General features: G+C 41.1%; 1 protein-coding gene across 10 annotated transcripts in view; it reads left to right on the top strand.

Annotated features, from left to right (window-relative positions):
* The window catches only part of MAP2K5 (mitogen-activated protein kinase kinase 5), a 261,852-nt gene that overhangs the window by 157,490 nt on the left and 80,711 nt on the right, over nt 1–23,651 (top strand). For 8 of the 10 annotated variants that reach the window (XR_006602776.1, XM_013059471.2, XM_045067481.1 and 5 more), the window contains exon 17: nt 19,061–19,090. The exons of the other annotated variants lie outside the window; for them this stretch is intronic. Coding sequence is in view for 7 of the 8 variants with exons in the window: in XM_013059471.2 (XP_012914925.1) it covers nt 19,061–19,090 (30 nt within the window). In the remaining variant the exon portion in view is untranslated. The remainder of the gene's footprint in view (nt 1–19,060; nt 19,091–23,651) is intronic. 10 annotated transcript variants of the gene reach the window in all.

Raw genomic sequence — 23,651 nt, forward strand, 5'->3', positions numbered from 1 at the left:
CGGTAAGTAGATTGGTAGATTCCCAGTACATAGAACATACTTACATTTGCATACTGCAACACATGTCTGCCAGTATTTCAGTAAATGCTAGGGACGCAAAGATTTAAAAAGACACTGTTTACAGTATAAAGAGGAAGTTTGCCATTGGTGTATTTGGAGTTTTGTCGATCATGTTCTTTTATCCCGGAGGTAAACAACTGAATGGTCTCCAGAAGACTGAAGAAAACAGTCTTGTTGAATTTGTAAGATTGAGGAGGGTTAAGGTATAGGGAGCTGTGTAAGAAATTGTCACAGTTAGTCTGGGACACCTATGTATTGGCTCCTGGGGTGAAGAGGAGAGCACATGAGGACAGATGGTTGAGAGTGAGAGCCAGGAAGGGTTAGGTGTTTTAATGCTCCCCGTGTTTAGAGACAGTTGGTGAGGAGGCCATGTTCTGTCGGTATAGGGTGTAAGGTGCGATCTGATTATGATCATCGAGAAGGGTTGGTTGTTGCATGATGTTCAACTAAGTGCTTTCAGGGGGAACTTTCAGCCCTTGTTTGATAGGCAGCAAGTGACGGCATATGGCCAAACGCAAGGGGTAAACCAGTAAGCCACTAGAGAACAGTGTAAGGCCTCGGGCGTGTGCTTTATACCAAATTCATTTAGGGCGCAAAGTGACACAAAATAAGTGATAGGGAAGGGAACCCAGAGGTTTTGAGTCCCTAGATGAAAAAAATGGGAGTAATTCAGTGATGAAGAGAACGCCAAGGTGCTTTTTCCCTAGGGGTGGATGTAACTAGACTATTACCTGCAGAGTGTGGGGAAGTTAGTCCACAAAGAGCACTTTGTTTTCACCTCGGTCTGCTTGGGGTAAACGTGGCAAATCCTGTTTAAAATCACACTAAAGAGAAGAGTAAATCTCAATAGCATTTTAAAATTCTGAATAACAATTTGTGTTTTGAAATATAGTCAACATCATCAAAGAATTGCTTATCTTCTGTTTATCCTCACTTTAAAAAAAAAACAAGACTCCCTTGTTAGGTGTGTGCCCTGAAGAGCAAAAACTTTACTTCATTCAGTGATTACTGTTAAAGCACTTTGCCAGGCCTTGGAGAGTGGGGGCACACAGAGCTTTTGATAAAGAAGAGGGATCCCCTAAAGCCAAACCAGACAGCGTGCCAGTATTTTCAGTAAAGCTGTTTCCAGAGGACCCTGAGCCCCGGGGAGAGGCGGGGTTTCTCAAAGGAGTGGACAGTTGAGCTGGGTTGGTCTTGAAGAGAATTTGCCACTGGGAGGAAGAAGGAAAAGAGGGAAGAGCCCCTCCTCATCGCCCAGCACATTCTAAGGTGGATCTCTGTGAACCTTTCAGGACAGATCTCTTGTCAGAGCTGCAGGGTCTGCCCTGGGCCATTTCACTACCTGTGAAGGTACCTTCCTCAGGGTGTTTTGAGGGTACTGGTGGTAAAGAAGCAAATGGGATGAAAATGCAGGAAACTGAGCAAAGGAATCTTTCTGAAATTACACAAGAACCAAACAGAGACAAAATGGGAACGAGAGTTTTCCATCCCTTATACCTCTGCTAGCATCCCTGCCCCCTGCAAATCCCATAAACTCTCAGCCCTTCCCTGAGGTTTGGTGAGACAGGAATCAGAAGTGGCCTTCATTATTTTAAACTCCTTAAATAGCGAGGTTCACCTTTGCTTGCCTTCTCCGTACTGCTCTCCCCTCGTTAATGTGCTGTCACAGTCCCTGTGGGGGTCATAACAAGGCCTCTCGCACACTTGTTCATAAAAGATGATGCTACATGCCACTAAAAATGTGCCATTAAAAAAGTCACAGACAGGTACATTTGTGCCTTAAGCAAAGAATCTTTAATATCAGACTATCTTTCATCCAGGGTCAGAACTGCCCCGTCTCCTCTCTGTTCAGCATCCCTGGGGGATAAGATGGGTCTCTTCCAGGATTTTGTCAGCTGTATGTCGTATTTGGAGTTGGCAGAAGTCACATAAACGTGGAGATTACCCTTAAGAAGGGAAAAAAATGGGATTATTCAGCTTCACTAGAGCATGGCAGTTTTACTAGTTGAGAAGAATTTGGCCACTCTCTATGTTTTTTGTTTATGGTTTTCAACTCAGATCTTTAAATTCTTTAAATGTGTTGTAGTTCTCGTCTTGTGGGTTAGTTAGGAAACCAAATAAAGGCATCGCAGTATGTGGGGTTTGTGTGGGCTCACTTCGTAACAGGAAAAAAATCCATATAGAATTGCACTTCTTCCTTGAAGCTTCATGACAAATATCACTGTGGAAATGCAAAAAAAAAAAAGAGAGAGAAGAAGAAGAAAAGGAAAAAAGTAAGACCCACTAACAAAGGTACAAAATTCCTGAACTAAAACTAGGACAAACCAGGAGGACTAATCCTGCTTCCAAGAATATTTGACTCTTCTAGAAAGCTCACGATGATTCCGTCAACTCAGTGGCTTTTAGGACACTTCACCCTGGCACTTGCCATTTGAAACTTCAAGGCTAAACTTTAAAAAATGAAAATTAGCACACAGAGATTTGTTTACCAAGTTTGATGATGTTATTTAATCCTTAGGGAAGAGGAGTAAATGAAACATTTTAGGGCACCATTTCTTGGTTTCACAGGCAGCTCTGTGTGTATCTCTCCTCCCACAGAATAGCTTGAGGAGAGAAGCCCCACTGTTGTTTTCACTAATTAGTTATTCCATTCATATTCTTGCGTCATTTAAGTCACGACCTGTTTGCAAAAGCTGGCTCTTTCAAGTTGGCCCTTCTTGGGTCATAAAAGGAAGACCACATACACTGTCTTCCGGCCTTAAATTTGCAGTACCCGGACCAATGCATGCACATTTAAAAAGGCACCAGGCCAGTCCTGTAATGTTCTTATTGTCCCTGAGTATGCTCTACAAGTACATGTTCTGGTCTGTGATTCTATCTGGCGGGTTGTTATAAACCTTATTAAGGTTGGTGGTGAATAATCTTCTGACAGGTTTTTCTGCAGGAGTCAGACTGAAAGCCCATCTCTAACACATGCATTTTGCTCTTTTCACTTGGGTCCTCGCTCTTTCTGCCTTTGTTTGCCTCCTCTCTCTGCCAGTCTCTTGAGTCTGAGGCATAGAACAATCTGGCTCAATGTGCTTGGTTAATTGGAGTGTCATCTAGTCCTCTGAGACTCCTCTTCAGCGTGATCCCTGTTTTATTGAAGTGGTTTGAATGATGTGTTAAATGATGAAAGCGAGGTCCATGGCTTAGAAAAACGTCTCCAGATAGGTGAAGAACATGTTCAGAGAGCCACTCAAGGTCATTGTCATCAAAGTAACACCATCTTCTGAAGATTTTCATGAGTTCTATTGTTTCAACAAAGAGTTAGAGTTTTTCTTATGAGGTTTAGAATCACCTTTACCAAGTTAAAAATAAACCCATGGAATATTATGCTGTTCACTACGTAGAATATAATTTTTTTTCATCTTCGCAAGATACAGTTTAAATACCCATCCTTCCTGACACCTGCTCTGACCTCTTCAGCAAAAAATAATACCTTCTTCTTCTGACCTTCATCTGCATCTTCCTTATGGCATCTGCCTTTTCCACTTTGTGCTATAATAATTTATAGGCATTTCAGAGTTCCTTGGATCAACATTCAAATCTGATGCTCTCAAAACCTCTTATACTCACTAGCACAATTCCACTGCCCCTACATGGGCACTCAAGAAATCTTTTGGGCTCAGTTTTTTCATATTTTTGTAATAATTTTAAAGCCACATCTGAGAGTAAAGATCAGAGTTTGAAGCTTGATGGAGCCTTTAACATAAGCACACATAAGTGTTTGCTGAATAGATCACAAATGTTTTGCAGGTGGAGAAGGGTTTTTTTCTTTTGCCAGAGGATAGACCTAGACTCAGATTCCACCTGTCATTATAAACTGTAGGTCCTTGGATAAGTCACTGAGTCTCTGGGCTTCAGGGTCCTCATCTTTAGATGGAAGCTCTACTTCAGAGCTTCTGGACAAAGGTCACAATGAAAAAAATTAAGCCATCAACCCCTCTTTAAAAGGAATTATCTCTTGAAATATTTCTATTTAGTTCCAAAAGGCCACTAATTTGGCTAAAGCATGGAACACAGAACATGCCATACCTTCCATTTTCACTTCAGTCTCCACTAAAAATAACCATAAAGGGATTTAAAAAAAAAAAAAAAGTACTTCCATGAAGACAAAGCAAAAGGGAAAGGGAAACTACTGCAACCAAATTTTGGGTGTGGGGAAACAGATGAACAGTGGCAAACAACCTAGCAGCACTGAGAATGCTGAAATCCTAAGCTAGCTGTAAAGAAGGTAACCAACACCCCAATTCCTGTTAGAACATTGAAAAGCTCAGGAATTGGTGATACGAGTTATCTGGAACTAGACGTGAAGTGGGACCAAAGAAAAGAGAATTAGTTGAAAGCCCATTTGAAGGCATGTAAGCCATTTGACCCACAGAGTCTTCTCATAACTCAGCCTGTGTGCACAGTCAACACTCCTCAGCTTAACACAGGAAGGTAGAGGTCTTTTGGGGGAAGAGTAAAATCAGTGATATGTGGCAAGGTAGAAGACTGTGTCTCGCTGAGGAATGGAGGCATTACGTGGATGGTAAATGTTGAGACCTCTCAGCCTTCCTGTCACACCCTGTTCCTAGGATGCTGGCAGCCAAGATTACCTTTCGGGTGGAAGAGACTCTCTCTCTAAGGAAATCGGACCAAGAAGTCTTAAAGATCCAGACACTGGGGGGTTCATGTTACATCATGTTACATCAGTCAACAGGTTTCACCAATGAGCACAGTGTTTCCAGCCAGATTTTTAGTGCCTTACTCTTGGTGAGGCATGTGAGGAAGGCCTTTAGGACAGAGACCTAAAATAACTGGCAGGAGGTGGGGTGGGGGGAGAAGCAGCTTGGAGGGCCTTGGAAACTATGCAGTGAAGAATTCCAATGAACTCCTGTAGTATTCTGAGAGGGGTAAGAGAAAATACTGCATTCAGGAAACAAGAACAGGCTGCCGTAACAAAGGAACTTTCAAAGAATAACAGAGAAATGAAAATTCAAGAACCAGGTGAGGAAGTCTAATGTGAAAAACAGAAGTTTTAAGAAGAAAGAGTAGAGGAAACAGAGGAGAAGAAACTACCAAAGAAAATGACTTTATAACAAGAGAAATATTTATATGTTCTTAGAGATTACCCTCCTCTTTAGTATTCCTACAGCAAAAAAACCACAAAAAACAAAACAAAACAAAAACCTTTTTTTCTAAACAGCATGTCAGTGGTTTTGTCTAGAGAAGCAGAGTTTTTACTGGGGAATGGTACAATTTTTGAATTTTCTATAGACATGTACAATAGAATTTTACCCAAGCATAGAAAGTGAAAGTAGTTGGGGGCACCTGGGTGGCACAGTCAGTTAAATGTCAGACTCTGGGTTTTGGCAGGTCGTGAGATCGAACCCTACACCCAACTCTGCTAGTGGGGAGTTTGCTTCAGACTCTCTCTCCCTCTGCAAGCCCGCTCTCTAAAATAAATAAATATTAAAAAAAAAAAAAGTAAAAATTGTTGGATAGAACCACCGTGTTTTATGGAAATGTTAAAACCTGTGAATATATCCCATTTGTAACACCCTGGCTTTATGTGTGTATATTTTTTACTGGATGCTGGATAAGACACATTAGATACCAAGAAAATGAAATGTAATCTTCTCCATTTACAAACAAACATGGAAAACTATGTGAAATGAAAACAAAAGTATTGAGAAAGTGGCTTAGATCACTCAGCCCAATACCTTTGACAGAAACTTCTGGAGAAGTTGGTGAAGAGTAGGTAATTTTCATTCTGTGAATGAATTTCAGATTTTCAGATTCAAGGGCTGCCATCCTAATTCTTGAACTCTTAAAATGCTCAGACTTTGGATTAGCCAGATACGTTGGCACCGCTACTTGTAATTGGTGTGATTTTGGTAGTCATTTTGCTACTCCAAGTGTCACTTTCTTATCTGTGAAATGAAGATAACTTTAGAATTCATTCATTCCTCAAATATTTGTTGAGCACCTTTTATGTTCCACACACTTTGCGAAGTGCTGAGGATACACTCGTAAATAAAATAGGCGTGTTCCCTTGTTGAGCCTACAGTGTGAAGGGGGCAGGCGAGAAATAGTAGTGTACTCCTCTTTTGAAAGCAGGAACTTTCAGTATCCTAGGCTCTAAACACTTCCATTTAATAATAACCACCCCATAAAGTGACTTTGAGAGTGAGCTTCTGTTTGAAATAACATCCTCATCTATGTATTGGGTGGTTTTGCCAAGTGACGAGAATTATGGAGTATTATCCACAACTGATTCCTGCCCCTAAATATATGTAAGAACCCAACCCTGCCCCCACCCCCTACATAAACCACACGGAGACACAGCTGTCTCTAGTGGTCTCCAGCTGCGGCTTTGTTTGCTTTTCTAGCCCTTGGTGATTATGAACCTGGTCTGAGGGGTGACGGATGGCTCTGGATACCCTATGAGCAGCTGCTGTTAGCTTCTCTAGACCATAAAACTTAGCATTTGGTGTGCTCCACTCAAATACTGGTATTTTCTCCTCTCCCCTTTTTACAATTATCCTCAAGAACATGAGTGGAGGTTGAGTCTTAGTCATATGTTCGGTCTGCTGCTCCATCTAGTGAAACATCTTACCTGTTGATCAGAAGTTTCTTCTGAAATCCATCAGAAGGCAAAAGGATCAAAGCAAAGGGTCCAAACAACAAGGAAATTTCAGTGGCAGACTGTATAGGAAAGTGGGCAGGAGTGTGGTCTGGAGTTCTGTCATGGGCCTCCTTCCCTTCCGTTGAAGAATGTTGAGAAAAAGAGCATGTAACAGTATCTGTCACTCATTCCCCTGCTCCTACTCCCCCTTCTGTAATTCTCCCTTAAGTTAATATTTCCATTGTCATTTTAAAAATCTGAAACATTCTGCACCTTACTGCAAAAAGGAGCTGTTAAAATGACCTTTGGGAGATAATGGATTGACTAGTTCGGTCGGCTGCAAGGTTTGTGAAGGGATCCAGCTGTCTCAGATTACCATGCCTAAATGTGCATTTTCCAAGGTTGTCAGTGGTCACAGTGAATGTGCAAATGGCAGTCGAAGTGAGTGTTTCCCGCTGAATGAGGCATTGTTGAGCTCGCTTTGTGCTCAGAGCTGTCTGAACAACCGTGAGATTGACAAAACAAGATGGAACAGGTGCTAGCAGTCCCAGCTAAGTGTTTTATTATTTTGATGGATTTCAGACTGATTTTTAAGTTTTTCCGACAGCACATGTCCAAATTGTGTGTGTTTGCACGCAAACACACACAATTTGGACTTTTAAAAAAGCATTAAGTCAACAAAGTCTTCATGTGAAGAATAAATTAAAAGAAGCCAAAGCAAGCATTTGACAACCCATATTCAGATGTTTGAAGGATTGTTGGTGGAAAAGAAGGAAGCTGGTGTTCAGTGACTGGCAGGCTGAACATTCTGAAGCTAACGTGACCAAAAAAAAAAAAGTCCACAGTTTTCTATTCAATATAAGGGAGAAAATTCTAATGGGTAGATCCCTACATCCATCCTACTCCACAGTGGAATCGTCCCCTTTACGAATAAAAATGCCCCATTTACCTAGTAACTGAATAACCACATGCCATGTCTTAAGTTTTTGTTTTGTTTTGTCTCTCAAGAAGAAATGCTTTGTAGAAGAAACAGGGATGAGGTTAGATAAGATGTAGTCATTTATTCATTAATCACTCAGAATTTTTATTGAGTGTCTACTATATGTCCAGCACCACGCTAGTCACTGGGAATATGGCTGTGAATGAAACTGACAAGATCCCTTCATGGAGCCTACATTTTCAAGAAGGTATTCGACAACAGCAAGTCATTAGACGGAAACAAACATCGTTGTACGATAGGAGTAACTGAGTGGTGTGGTGTGTAAGTTAAGATACCTTAAATTGAGATCTGAAAGATAAGGGGCCAGTCTCCTAGTGACATCTGTCACTAATAAATTCTGTGAGTGATAATTTGGGGAACCATGGCCACTCCCTTGAGATGCCCAGTGGTGAAAACCACTGATCCTACAATTCTATCAACACTGAAATCCAGTAACCTGGAAGTCACTTTAAAAATCCCCTTCAAGCTCCTACAGACCGTCGCACATACTTTGATTCTGAACTGGCAAATAAAAACTTGAACATTTTTATAGCATGTATTTAGACGATTCTTTTATAAACCTTATCTTCTACTTAAAGATTAGAGCAGGGTTTTTTTTTTAATTTTTTAAAAATTTTACTTATTTGAGACAGAATGAGGGGGCTAGAAGGAGAGAGAAGCAGACTCCCCTCTGAGTGGGGAGCCTGATGTGGGGCTCAATCCCAGGACCCTGAGATTCTGACCTGAGCCAAAGGCAGAGGCCTGACTGAGCCACCCAGGCATCCCTAGAATGTTTTTTAATAGGAGAGTGTCTTCAGAACTTGTTAAACCAGATCCCTCCTCATACCAGTGAGCAAACTGGGGGCCAGAGGAGGGAGGGGACGTGCCCAAAGTGACAGCAAACAGCCAGTCCTGTGCAGAAGAGGGCTAGAATTGAGGACTTCTGATGTCAAGTCTGGTGCTCTGTCCTCTTTTTGCAGCTGTTGACATCTTCTTGCTCAGTGTCCGGTGTTCTCACAACAAGGGTGATAGCAGAACACTTTACATGTACCTAACACTTAACAAAATCAGTTGATATTCATTACCTCATTTAGGCTCCCCTACACTGTGATGGGAAATGACTGAAAAATCAGTGATTTGAGGCATCCCAAGATTGTTCCACCATATAAACATCAAAGCTCCCATTTTGCAAGTAAGGAAACAGATCCAGATAAATTAAAGGACTTTTTAAGAAAGGTGAAGGGACTAGACCCGACATCAGCAGTCAGGTTCCCTGACTGCCACTTTCGTTATGCTGTAGAGAATAAGTAGTTTTAGAAGAGAAGAGAGAAATGGTAAACATAAATGAGCAGGAAATTAGATAAAGGAAAAGACTGGTTTATCATGATTCTGCTTGTCTGTCAAAACTGCTTTTCCCAGGCTTACTATAGCTGCTTCAGTATTCCATATTTCATATTTCATATTCCGTATTTCAGAGTGTACATGTATCACTAGTCTTTAGAAACCAGAGCCTAGTGTATTTCCTTTTGTTGTTGTTGCTAAAGAGTTTATTTATTTATTTGACAGAGAGAGCACAAGCAGGGGGAGCAGCAGACAGAGGGAGAGGGAGAAGCAGACTCCCTAGTGAACAGAGAGCCTGACATGGAGCTCCATCCAGGACCATGGGATCATGACCTGAGCTGGAGGCAGATGCTTAACTGACTGAGCCACCCAGGCGCCTTTTAGTTTATGTTTCTAAAGAAATACAAAAATTAACCTGTTCTCCAATGTGTCTGCTCTGTTAGGAAGTGGATAGGTGAGAACTCCAACTAATCAGTAAATATTTATGTAGCGCTCTTCTGCGTTGGCAGTAAGGATACCAACTTTGCCCTCAGGAGCTCCTCAACTAGTAGGTAGAAAGGTAAATAAAAGTGAAATGGAAGTGCATAGCACTGGGCAGGTGAGAGGGAGGGCTGACGTCTATGTCAAGGAAAGCATTTCATTTATTTGTTGCTCTTAATCACACACCCAACGTTAGTGGCTTAACATCACAACCCTTTATTTACTCAGGATCCTGTGGGTTAGGAATCTCAGGGTTCAGCCATTAGATGTGGCATCTGTGGGGCCCTCCAGTGAGGGTGTAGCCAGATGGTGGTTACGAATGGAGGATCCAAGATGACTTCACCTGCATGCAAGGCACTTTGGTGGGAGTGGCTACTCCATCTCTCTCTCTCTTAGGAGCAGCATATAGGTCACTACCTGATCACTACCTGGTGATGACTCCTTTGGCTTTGAAATGTCTAGAAATAGAAGTGTAGAGTTGCTTGAACCAGTGGACTCTACCTCAGCACTGATGTTTTCTCAGGTACTCCCATCTGCATGAATCCACTGACCAGTTTAGAAATGGAGGAACACCCCCCCCCAGAGCCCCCCATACCCAGAGCTAGGTCTTCAGGGATTGTTACCATGATTGAAGCTGTGTACTGTTAGAGGACATAGGTCAGCATGATACAAATGTATTGAAAGGGTGTCATTTCTTAATTCTCACTATGAAGATTAAAATGGTTATTGAATTAAGTACACAAGATGGATTGGAAGACAGTTAACTCCAGTCTCTTTCCTTTCTTGCAACCCCTAAGCCTTTAATAAGAAGTAAGCCATTTAAATTAATCATAATGCTTAAATATGTGAAAGTGATTATTCTAAGCACTGATGTGTAAGAGGGCCTTGTCAGTTAAGACTATCAACCCTTAATACTGAAGTTTGTATACTATGTTCATTAAAGTAGTGCAGCACAGAGGGACATCTGGGTGGCCCAGTCAGTTAAGCATCTGACTCTTGATCTCAGCTCAGGTCTTGATCTCAGGGTGGTGAGTTCAAGCTCCGTACTGGGCTCCATGCTGGGTGGGCGTGGGACCACATTTTAAAAAAAGAAAAAAGTATTAGAGCATAGAAACAACTAACATGCACTGCCAGGTTGGGTGGCCTCTAGAAGACCTCACCATCAGAGGATTTACAATAATCAACAAATGTTTTTTGTCAGCCAACTGCAAAATACCATTTCTGGTGTCATGGAGAACACAAAAGTATATGACTTAAGAGTCTGCCCTCAAACAAAATTTAAAATTTCCCAGGCCTTGGAGACAGGAAGATGTAGGCCAGTAGGAAACGTCCCCAGGAAGGTTGTGCTTCACTGGCCAGTGAATGGTAGGCGGCAGAGAATGATAGGAAGTTGTCATCAAACTTTTGTTCAGGGATTAACCCCCCACGGAAGAGGAGGAGTAACTTGGGCCAAGCCCTGGAAGGACAGGTGACCTGGAATTCCATCTGTCCATCTGTTGTTACATCATCTTAGAATCCAGATAGAGAAACTACCTCCAGTACTGCATTTTGAGTTGTGCAAACACGTGAAGTTCATTTCTTCTATTATAAAAGTAAATCATTTGCTTTCATCCGTCAGGACTGAATGCTATCTCTTTTTTTTTTTTTTTTTTTTTTTTTTTTAAAGATTTTTTAATTTATTTATTTGACAGATCACAAGTAGGCAGAGAGGCAGGCAAAGAGAGAGAGAGGAGGAAGCAGGCTCTCCGCGGAGCAGAGAGCCCGATATGGGGCTCGATATGGGGCTCGATCCCAGGACCCTGGGATCATAACCCGAGCCGAAGGCAGAGGCCTTAACCCACTGAGCCACCCAGGTGCCCCTGAATGCTATCTCTTTTTAATGTGGAGTTTCTCACTGAGTTTCCTTTCAGTGCACAGAGCACCATCAAAAGAGACCTTTACAGTTGCTTCTCACTGACTTTTAGAGATTTATATACCCAGATTTTCGAATTAGCATTGCTCTGAGTAGAGAGACCCATGGAAATCAGCTTGGGACAAGAAGAGTGTCTTCAAAGCTACAAAAGTGGGTCTCTTAAAGTAGGGTTTGTTTTCCTTTTTAAAAAAAAAAAGTTAGCTGCTTCATATTTACTATGGCCTACTTGAAATTATATATTGCATTTAAACCGTAGTATTTGTGCAAAAAACTATTCAAAGTTTTTGCTCTAATGTAGTATAGACAGATTGATAGATATGTACACACGCACATACAAACACACACAGTCTGAAAGAAAACGACGCAAGAGAAGTAGCATTATGGGAGAGGAAGGAGAATTTATATGTCAGGACAGCAGGGTTAGAAGGACCGAGCAACGTTTAAAGATTCCAAACAATAGCATTTAGCATGAAATCTACTTTTTATCATCCTTACCCAGCCATCAGAATGAAGAAAGACAGTGTCCAGCTGTAGCAGTGGTCGGGTAGCAGGAGAATTAGAAGTAAAGGTACTAGTGCCCGAGGGGTGGGTCATGAATTAATAATTGCTGTGTGGCGGATGAGCCCGTCAGAAGCGCTGGAAATGAGGACGTTGCCTTGCAGAGCGCTATCAATCACTCAGTGACCATAACTTCCAGTAATTAGTGTATTTTATGGGCCTTTGCTTCAGTGGCTCGAAAGCACATATGCTCCAGTCACAGCTAAACTTTGCCGGAGTAATATTCCAGGATGATTTATCCTCCTGCTGCGCTGGGATATACCCCTATATTAGGTGAAGATTGTGAACTAAGCTGCAATAAAGTGTAAGTTTAGGTACAGTTTGCCCAGGTTGAGACCTCCATGTATCATGCTTTTCAGCATCCACGGTTAGGCTACAGCAAGCCATCATTTTTAACCGTGAAACAAATAAAGCAATTAATGGAACAGCATTAGGATATTGTACTTGTGAATTACTGTTGCCCTCTCCCCATTTAAGTGTCCACTGTAATAAGCCCATTTCTAATTAAAAAAAAAAAAACCACCACACACTATTGGAAACATTTATTTGTAATGCTGTCTTTTCTCCACTATTATTAGTAATCTGTGGGATAGGATGCAGGACCTTCCAAATGATGGAGAAGGACTTGATTTATTTCTTTGTGTTACGGTGCTTGGCCTCCATAAGTTAAAATAAATATACTTTTCATCCGTGGACTCTAGTGAGGACAAGTAGTTATTTTTTAAATACTGGTACATGTTAAGAAGCACTCCTGATGGGAACCTCACATTTAGGCTCTTTCGACACAAAGAAAGCATGTTATTTGCGAGCTCTCTGGAGCACTTGGCACTTCTGTACAGCTGTAATGAGTTATTTGTCGTGGTTCATCCACTCCACTGGAAGTCTCCAAGGCCTTTGCAGACAGGGTCCTTTGCCATTGCCAAAAACATCTGTAGAGCCCACAGTTCTTAGTGATTTAACAAGCTTTGCCACCAACCTGCAGTATGACCTTGGGCAAATTAATTAAGCTTCTGGTGCCTCCATTGGGCCATAATTCTGTTTGTGTTAAGGAAATCCTTAGAGTTTATAGGAAAGTGTTATGTGAAAAGTATAAATTGAATAAGGAAGAGATATGCACAGTCCCACTCTATCCATTGTGGAGGGAAATGTTTCCACACCACTTTTAATGATGATGTCTGTGAATTTCCTTTCAGTAGACACCAGTGGTGAGCTCATTTCTCCAAGCCAGGGTAGAAAGGTATACTTAGTTCGGTGCTTTCATTACATTTATTACCCCATCTTTAATTTGCAATATATTATAGTATCACACAAGTTAAAACAATAACAGTAAAACAAACTAATTGTCTTTAATTAAAGTGAATTAGGTTTTGATTTTAATCTATTTGATATAGTGAGAACTGATAACGTGGAGGGTCCCTCCGGTTATTAGGGCATATTTCTGTTGGGCCTGATGGTGTTAGTAATAACCCTCTTCCTCATAGTTCTAGACACGAACAAATATGTCACTTCATCAGTCTCTGTTACTCGCACTTATGCCCCTCCGCAGGGGTCGCAGATTCCACAAGTTATCAGCTAATGGCGTTATACATTAAAAATTGAAGCTTTCCTCACTCCGAGGCCTTTCAAGGCTTTGTTCTTAAGCCCTAGACACTTTGGAGTGCAGCTGCAAACTATAGGCAGAAGATTAAATTAATTTGTAACTCTTTTTTTTTTTTTTTGGTCCTGCATTACTAAATCCTCTGCATTTAATTGAAACCCTACTTCAAGACGCTTTGTGTTTCTGTGTTCTTTGTTGTCAGTTTAACCTCCAAAGCACTTTAACACTGGTAAATTGCTGTTATATCCTTTGGATTGTTTTTAAACCATTTGGTAGGAGGATAGTGAAATTGATACATGGGAAGAAAAGTAAAATCTTAGGGTAGATCTTGAGGTATTTAATATTTATTATGGTTCTGCACCAGCATAGTTTCAGATGATTTAAACTCTCTCTCTAGGACTGTGTAAATTGGTGTGGGATGAAATCTCACCTAGGGAATTTTATGTAATCCAGTAGTTAAGTCTGAGTTTTTAAAGTTTCCCTGTGTCTGAATGTTCCAAAGCGGCTGCTGCATTTCTGTAAAATGAAGGTTTAACTGCAGTGTACAATCTAAATGCAAGATCCTTAGATGGAAATTTAATTGTGTAAAATGTACACAAGGTAATTAAGAACAAATTTTAGAACATTTCAGACTATGAAGTCCTCCTTCGGCTAGATCATGAGCTATATTGAAAATGCTTATTTTCAATTTGCAGTTATGCTGAGAAACATAGAATATGTCTAAATTAAGAATTTAAAAAAATCCAGGGCTCTTCAGTATAACTGTAAATTTGAAACTACTCACGAATTGTTGATATTGTAAGAAACCTGATTCACCAAAAACATTTTGAATTTGTTTTCCCCACTTGCTTTCTTGCTATAATGTATTTTTTCTCTTTATCATTTGTGACTTCATGACCATAATTATTCATGTTACCAACAGAAACCATTTTTGCTGCTTTGTAAATAAATACCTTCCTTCTCTTAAAATACAGATGTTTCCATCATCCAGTGGCTATGCATTTGGCAGTCATTAGGATCACACCCCCACACCCATATTTGTTATTTAAATTAAAAATCCAGCATATTCAAATGCTGCTAACTCAGGAGTATTTCATAGATTATGATTGGACAAATCAAAGATCCATAAGATGACACCAAGGAACAGTTTCAGTTTTACAGGGAGATGTTAGTGGTTTACTGTCATTGAAATATATTCCCAATGGTGAATGTTTTCAGAGCATTCTTTCTCTGTTTTTTCCATAGTGAATTTCCCACAACAAACAGAGTATTTAGCAGTTTGCTGAATCTTAAATATTTGGAATTAAAGTGCACTTTTTTTTATCTAACATTAAATAGAATCCTCTCCCTCCCCCATCTCCACCTACACCCCTAACCCCAAAATAAATAAGGCTTTTCCAAATCTTTTGCAGCACTGACCCCTCCCCTCCTGGGAATGAAAAGGATGTGAGAGTCATTTGATGAATTGCTGGCGCTTACATGCATCCACATTTTTCAATATGCTTTTTTTTTTCTAACTGGACATAAGCTGCCTATATCTAAATGCTTCTTTTGTAAAGATGATAAAGAGAGCAAAGATTTCTATTGGCTTAGTCCTAATCTGTTTGCTTTGTTGTAATTCTTTTTTCCCCCCTTTCCTTTAACTGTTAACCTATTTATAAATCTAAATCTACATACAAAGGTCATTGGTTGGCTGAACTTAAACCATTTTACTCAGTAAATTTAATTAAGAAAATACAGTGCAACTCATAAGCAAATGAGTTTTTTCCTAGTTTTAAACCAAACCACCCTCTTGAGTGCTGATTGCCTTGCCCGACCCCTGGTGATACAGAAACAGGCAAAATTAAAAAGGACATTAAAGCTTCATTAAATCTGAAACACATTTAGTACAGTGACATATCTGCAGGCCATTTCAGAGAAGATTACATACTCTCTTTTGTAAGTTTCCTAATTTATAATACCTTGACAATAAAAACTGGGGAAATGCAAGTAGATTAATAGACCAGTAGGGGTAAAAGATACAGAATGGCCCCAGGTCCGCCTGTCTCTGAAATAGTCACTCGTAGCATCTGTGATCCCTCTTCCTCATAAGGGTTCCGTGTTTATTTTGACTTTTGACAGCCTCGCGAGGAACCTGTTCTTCACACAGCCATATCTGCCGAGAGAGCTTTTCCTTTCTTACCTTCTCCTAATTGAACTTGATAAAAGGGGTCTAGGGCCTGGCTATATATTTCCTTCTATTTTGCCACAAGACAAATAGTGGGGAACAAAAACACCACAGTTGGTTTAACCTCGAAGGACATGACATACACGGAAGGCAGCTTCCTCTCCCGGGGCCTTCAAACGACTGCTTTTGGTACCGGCCTAATGGTGCCACTGCCAGTTTGCACTGGAGCAAAATTGGAATCCTCGGCCTGCTACTGGAGCAGCACGGTGGTGACAGGCTGCAAGAGAGGAAATGATGGTTGTACCACTCTGGTCAAGGACAAGGAGCCATCTTCTGTCCTCTGGCTCCAGAGAGGTCAGAGCTGCAAGGTGCGTGAGCGCAGTTCTCCCAGGAATGTAGTTGACAGGACTGAAATTTCGTAGGATGTCAGGGAAGTACACACAAAGCAAAGCCTGTCCCAGGAATGATGAGTTCACCGGTTCAAGCACTGCCAGCCACCTGTTTCCAAGCAGACAGGTATGGAGAGACGCCCACCTGACCAGACTGCACTGAATTGTCTCTCTGTGTGCATGGTGGTGTCTTATAGGGAAAATGAATGATAGTGGTCCTCCTTATTACATCGTGCCAGTTACGACAGAGGGCACCAGGTAGCTGAGTACACGTTCCCAAGTTGACTGTAGCCTGGCCTTGCCAGAGAACAATAATGACTTGAGAATTTGAGACTTTGTGTTCAAGTGGAAAGAATTTGTATTTTTCATTTTAGGCCACTTCTTTTTAAGCCTTCCGTTTATCATTGCTTATTTTGTCCTTTAACAAAAACCAGCATCCCATATTGGTACCTGCCGGCCTAATTTAGATTTTAACTCTGTGTGTTGTGGGCCAGTTCTGCTGGTAAGCCATGTGGACAGATTCTTCCACCATTCTCAGTGACACATTAACCATGTACCCGAGTGAGTGACACAGTGCTTATGGAATGGCTTGAGATAAAATACTCTAAGTGTTGTCTATTCGTCATTACATTGTTAGCTTTTTTAGATGAGAGATCCTCCTCTTGGTAGTTTGATAATTCCAAATGGAAGGATATGCAAAACCTGCCATCCACAGGTGAGTGTGATGACAGGTGACAGGTTTTCTTGAGCTATCACTGCCTGTCAGGTCAAGACAGCTTGTCCTAATGCTTTGCCTACGATTACTGCCATAGTAGACCACAGCAGCTCCCCCTAAATCAATGTGCGCACTCTCATTGGCCAAAAACCCACTGATTAACAAAATATAAGGCAAATGGATGGCCTATATTGGGTAAGATTAGAGTAGGGGGAGTGGAGAGCGGCGTCTCCCCCCTTTCTAATTTAAAACAGTATATAGGAGCACCTGGGTGGCTCCATCAGTTAAGTGGCTGCCTTCAGCTCAGGTCATGATCCTAGAGTCCTAGGATCGAGCCCTGCATCAGGCTTCCTGCTTGGCGGAGAGTCTGCTTCTCCCTCACCCTCTGCTACTCTGCTACTCCCCTTGCTTGTGCGCTCTCTCTCACTGTCAGATAAATAAAATCTTTTAAAAAGCAGTATGTAGACGAGAAACATAATCACACAAACCCGAAGGGGAATTTGATTAACTTCCACACTTTCTCTCCATCGTGCCATCTTGTGATGTTTTTGCTATCTATACTTTATACTAATCCCTTGATTAATGATATTTACTAAGTGAAATAATGGTTGTATAACTTTATGTCTTGAAAATCGATGAATTCTGAGCATATAAGAATGAGTGCAAGGTAATGAAACTGACTAGGCATTGCAGAACACACACACACACACACACACACACACACATATATAAATATACATCCAAATGAGTGTTGGCCTTTTCAAAGCAGTCACCTTACAAGGTCGTATGGTTTATTCCTGTTACATTGCTCTTGCTCAGACTGGTTTTAGATCTTTGAAAATTAACCTCAGCATCTTCATGTCTGTTCTTACTAAGGGACAAAATATTTATTCTTTGAAGGTGGCTTTGGGTTTTGATAATACCCACAGGCCATTTCAACCTTAGTCAACAAATAATTCACATGATCAAAAAGCTGATGGGATATAATTTTAAGTCCAAGATAAAATAAAGTTCTAATAAAATGAAGTAAGTGTTCTTTTGTTCTTTGAAATGATTCTAAATACAATTCCAAAAGAGTTTGATAATGTTTCTGTAGTGTCCTTGTTTTTCAGATAAATGCATAACTTCTCAAGATGTAGAAAAGCAATGTAAAACTATGGAAAGAACGCTGGATTAAGTTGCAAGTCTTAGAGTCAGGCCCCAGGCTTCTCCTGATTAACTGTGTGGGAACTTCTTCAGTGGAACTTTTGGATTCTAATCTGTGAAGTGGGTTGTTGCTCTCTTGGATTCATTCCAGCTTCAAAGTTCCCTGATACAGCGATTCTACTTTGAAAGGAGTTAAAAGTACATAGAAAGGATTTCAGGCCTGAAGGTGGGCCACATTATGAAGTTGCAAAACTTCGCCACTATTTTCTTTAACTATGTTACAGTATATTTGGTCAGTTTTCTCTTATTACTTTATATCAACTCTGTTCCTGGTTGAATCATTGTGTTTTTACACATGAGAATTCCAAGAATTCCAATTAAGTGACTGGCCTAGAAACACATGGCAGTTTACAAATCAAGAAAAAAATTGGGAACACTCTATAGATTCATGGTGCCAGTTTCCTACCTACACTGCTAGTTCCGACTTCGCAGCCTTGAAGTGGACACTTCCCTAGTAGTGGTAGGTCTTTTTTTCCTGTGGATAGAAAATGAACAAAAAAACTAATACATTGATGAAAATAGTGGCAAAATTCTCTATTTCATATGGCCCATTCCCCATTTCCTACAACACTTCCTGTGTACTTGTTACTAAAAACTCTACAGAACCGTGGGCTGGGAACAGTAAGGTGTTTCCATCTTACAGGAGGAAAAGCCTGTGGTCTCCTCCAGTTTTGTATCTCTGTCTAGATGAAAACTGTCATATACAGGTCAATGTGTGAATAATGCTCGTAGAGCCGGTACTGTTCCTAAGAGAAACCACATAATCGCAATGTTCAGTTGTGAAAATTAGAATATTTTATCAGGGATGCAACAATGCCCTTTGAAAATGTCCATTCTAAATACAACTTTTAAGGTAATTACAGTAGTAGTTTAGTTTCTGCATCCAGGGTTGTGAGCTTTTTATAGTTGCTGGGTGTAGTTCTGAAATGGAGTATTTGTCTGTCTTAAGGAGATCTGCCCTGCATGCAAATCTATAACTAGACAAATATTATTTCCTTTCCCAGCTTGCTCTTGGGAGGTTTCCATATCCTCAGGTAAGATTGTTCATTACTGCCGTTTGCCACTGTGACATTCATTCCTATGTATGAAGGTGCAGGGAACAATTGTGAACATTTGAGCCACATACAAATAAATCTGTCCTGTTAAATTGAAAAGTGATATCTTAAAGGAGTCATTTAGAAGTCTCTATTGATTTTTTATTTTTTTAAACTCCAGATTTTTTTTCCTTTTTGTTAAAGGTTGAAAGGCATCATCGTGCTCTTCCTTTGTGTGACATTGGTGATGTTTTGCCTTATCCTAGCCCCGTGCCATGTGCTCACACTGAGGTTAGAGGAGAGGCACAGCCTTTTCTTGATACACTGTTTGAGCTTTTGGTTTCAGTTAAAATTATTTCAGTTAAAGGGTTGAGATGAAGGGTGAAAATACCTGATCTGGATCATCACTTTTGCTAAACAAATAGGCCCCAATTTTATGGGGGTGTGATACCGAACATACTGTTTTTTAAAAAAATTGGCCACTTCCTATCCACATTTGTAAGAAAACAAACTGTCCATTATATTACCATTGTTGATGACAATCTTTATAATTTCTTTAAGATTTTTATGTAGGAGGGTGCTAGCACTTAAAATACAAAGCTGTTTCGTGGTTGGAAAATGATTCCCTTGTGTGTGCCGGGCGAAATAAGTGAAATGTCTAGAAGGATGAAAAATGCACGGATTGACTGTTTTCCTCCGGTTGGTGCTCACTGTTTTTCTGGCATCTTGGTCTGTACAGGCCAAAGTGCCTGGAGGCATGTCTGATTTAAAGGTGGTGTTGGTCTCTGCTTTTTAAGCATCTATTAACTTGCTATTATTATGCAAATAAGTGTTGTATTACACATACTAATTTATGCATGGTTAGATTATGCAGATGCATCACAAACATGGTTATTGAATAATAGGATGGGGCTCATTCACTCTACCATCTTTATAAGCTGTTTTAAGCAAATTCTCCCGGTACCCATGTGGACATTTAAAGACCCTTCACTTGCTGAAATGTGTCTTTTGTATCCTTTTTCTTTTATAGTTAAAGCCATCGGATGAGTGGGAGAGAAATTGTCTAAGTTATTAGGTTCAAGAGTGTTACACTCGCTTGTCAAATTTGTAGGCTTCTTTGTTTAAACATAATCTTTTCCTTAAAGAGAAAATCTAAAATGTAATCACTTGGCATGCATGCTAGCATTTAGTCAGATTTTAGTGTATACAGCCTTGCTGCTTAGCTCTAGGTAGCCCATCAAATTAAAATCACATTTTCAGGATTTATAGCTCATTAGAATATTTATCTTGGTAAGCCTCTTATTCTGTCAGTAATTTTTAAACAATTCACTGTTCGACCAATTTATGCAATCCCCTAAAATTTTGCAAATGCAGAGACACTGTTACGTGTCTTCTCTCTGAGAAGGCTTAGTAAAAAACTTGTAAGCCATCTCATAAAAGTGCCAGAGATTGAGAACATAGCTATGTTCTTGAGATTCCTAATGTGTCGAGTAATTAACCAGTGAGATTCGATAAGAGATGAGTCTAAGATGCAGATAGCTGTTGCGTTTGACACATGAAGCATTTGGATGCTCTGGTCAAATTTGGGAAGGAGGCTGTACACCTTTGCAGTTCTGTTTTCTCAAATGTTTAAGTATACGTTTACTTGATCAGTCAAGTGCAAGCTGGAAAATTCTAATGTGCTGGACTCCCTAGTTAGTAATAACCTTGATGCCAGAGTGGGGGGAAAGCCGTATTCCTTGAATCGTGTTAGAATATTGTCACCAAACTGGGACTTTTATTTGAAATAATAGAAGCAGCTTTGATGCCATTAGGCCTATTTCCCAGATCTTTCAACGGAAGTTTGTGTGCTTCGTTGGCTAGAATCAGCAGTGACGTTTGGTTGAGTTGGCATTTATTTTACTGGTGTTGCACGACAGACTGGAGACTGGGAAAGGGTACTGTATTGATGTCTTTCATGCCCTTCACTTTGTTCTCAAAGTACATGAGGAACAATGTTTATTTTCATAGTATTCCAGACACTGGATTATGAATAATACCTTCTTTTTGGCCCCTCGTATCTCACGTGAACCCCCCACTCTGTGAGATGGCATCCCCTCCATAAATGGGGCATTCGGAATGTTCGATTTGCTCAGTGTTGAACCGTAGTGGGGTTGTTTCCATGGAATCCCAAGTGTAGTAGGCAGGAGTGAATCACAGACATCGAATCAAACCTCTGTGCCATATTCTGGAAGCAGTCATCTACACTCTGCTTGAATACCGCGAGTGATAGGAAACTAACTACTTTAGAAACAGCCATCCAGTCAAAGCAGGGTTCTGTTCACCTAGCCAAGGACTGACTGCTTCATCCTAATTGTCACCCACTGGTCTGGTCCTTGAACACATGAAAACCTTTCATAGGTGCTCATGATCACAGAGTTTTGCATCCCTTCTGTCCAGGGCTGAGAACAATCCCAGGACATGGCTACTTTGAACTCAAAGCACAGAACAGAATTTCTCATCGTCAACCAAAGTTCGCAGAAAGGATGTGCTCAGCAACCTGCCAGCTGCGGCCAGAGCAGAGCAAGGCCTGAGCCAAGAAGAAAGCAGGGAGGAGAGGCCCGCTTGGAGACTTGTCCCTCCACCGGCCCAGCATCAGTGCAGCTGACAGTGTCGTTAGCAGTGCCTCTTCCTGCCGGCGACACACTGTATCCAGTGGGGATGCAGATGAGGGAAGGGTGTCAGGAATGTATCAGGGAGATTGGTGGCCTGGGGCCACCATAAAGATCAAATGACTGGATTTTTTTGTTGAGATGATCGTTCTGTAGGAACTCTATTGTTTTGTGAGTTGGGTTTTTACTTGTTATTGGGAAGCACTGTCTAGTTTTCTTCCCTTTAAGGCCTTAAAGTTGCATAGCCTCATTGGCATGCAGTTTAGGACTCTATGGGAAAAAAGTTCAAGTGCACAGCCGTGTTACTACAACTTACGATAGAGAAACAGCAATGTCTCCCATTCACCTTTCTGACATCGAGCTTCAGATCACTTCCTGTATCTGACTCAGGCTGTCTATCCCCCTCACAGGGACTGTTATTCCCAGCCTCCAGGTGAGAAGACTGAGGCCTGGACAGGTGAGGCCCCTTGCCTCGGGGCTGAGTTGGTGCGGGCAGGCCTAGGACTTGCAGGCAGCTAACCAAATGCCTGGGCTCTGTGGACTCTGAATGCGGTTGGCTGTTCATGCCACCCTTCTTCTTCCCCCTGAGTCCCTCCAAGCCCTTCTCCTGGTTTGCCTTTTCCACTCCAGGGGCCCTCTTTTGTGGATGAGAAATGCCAAACATCGGGGGCCATGCCATGGTAGATGATGACAGGCCGTTCCCTAGAGCCCTAGTGCTTTTCCTACTGTGTGTTTAGCAGAGTGATCCAAGGGTCTGGAGGGCTCCAGAGCTCTCCCCGACCCCAGTGCCATGAAATTCTGGGTGACTGCGAAGCAATAGGATCATGAAGAATTGTGTTTTTAAACGTCTCGCCACCAGAAAGTATCTCCACTTCTTGAAAAGTTGAGCATTATCAGTAATCTGGAAAGATGCTCAGGTCTGGACAAGGACTGGAGCTGTGCATAGTTCATCTTTTAGATCCAAATTCAGTTGACTTAAAAAACATGATGGTAGGCAATGGTTTGTTTAATGATGCCATAATTTAGGAGAAATGAAAAAGATTGCCTGCTAAAAATTGTCATCCTTCATTCAAACTTTACAATGGTGCCCTGCATTAAGCCGGTAGTGAATCCATTAAGGAGCCTTCTCAGGGGACGCGCCAGCCCTGGCATTTGGAAATTTGGTAAGCAGGATGCCACAGGAAAGTGAAGATAACTCAGATACAAATGTATTTAAAATACTTTTGTGTGTATACAAATGTTGTTGTTCTTTTGGCTACAATTCCTGATCTTGGTTAATAAATTACATCAAAATGACCTGAAGTTAAAAAAAGGAAAAAAATCTGAGCAAATAGTGCCCCTGGTATTGTAAAGCTTTGAATGTTTTCACACCCCATTAATTTATTACTTCTCTTTCTTCATCTTTAAATTTCATTTTTTTTTTTTCAAAACTTCCGACTCCCCGCTGCTGCCGTGATTTTCATCTTGTTGTTAATTTTCCCTGCTCCATATGGAGCTGCAGACATTTCACCTGGAGGCTGTACTAGATTTTGTGGTAGTGATCGTACTTCCGGAGGCCAAAACTGTCATTTAGGGTTCCCGGTGCATCTGTTTGCGCCAGGCTTTTCACTGGCATGGGAGAGTGTGAATAACAAATTGGATGCACCTGAGATTCAGATGATTAGTGTGTTTTGTGAATCCCCACGACTGGTAAGCAGATAGCTCTGGGGGGGGCAGGAGGGCCGTACGGCAACTGCGGGTGAATCTGTGCTCACACCTTGCATTTGGGGCTTCGCGAGGGAAGCGCAAACATCCCAGGCAGTCTGAGTGCAGAGAGAGTAACAAATATTTCATCCCGCCTTGTCATTGATTAGAAAAGAGCCTTTAATTTCATTTCACCCCATGTTGTGATTAATTTGCATTCTTTGTCA

Source organism: Mustela putorius, unplaced genomic scaffold (genome assembly GCF_011764305.1).
Source record: "Mustela putorius furo isolate JIRA1106 unplaced genomic scaffold, ASM1176430v1.1 tig00003896_pilon_pilon_pilon, whole genome shotgun sequence".
NCBI classification, from domain to species: Eukaryota; Metazoa; Chordata; class Mammalia; order Carnivora; family Mustelidae; genus Mustela; species Mustela putorius.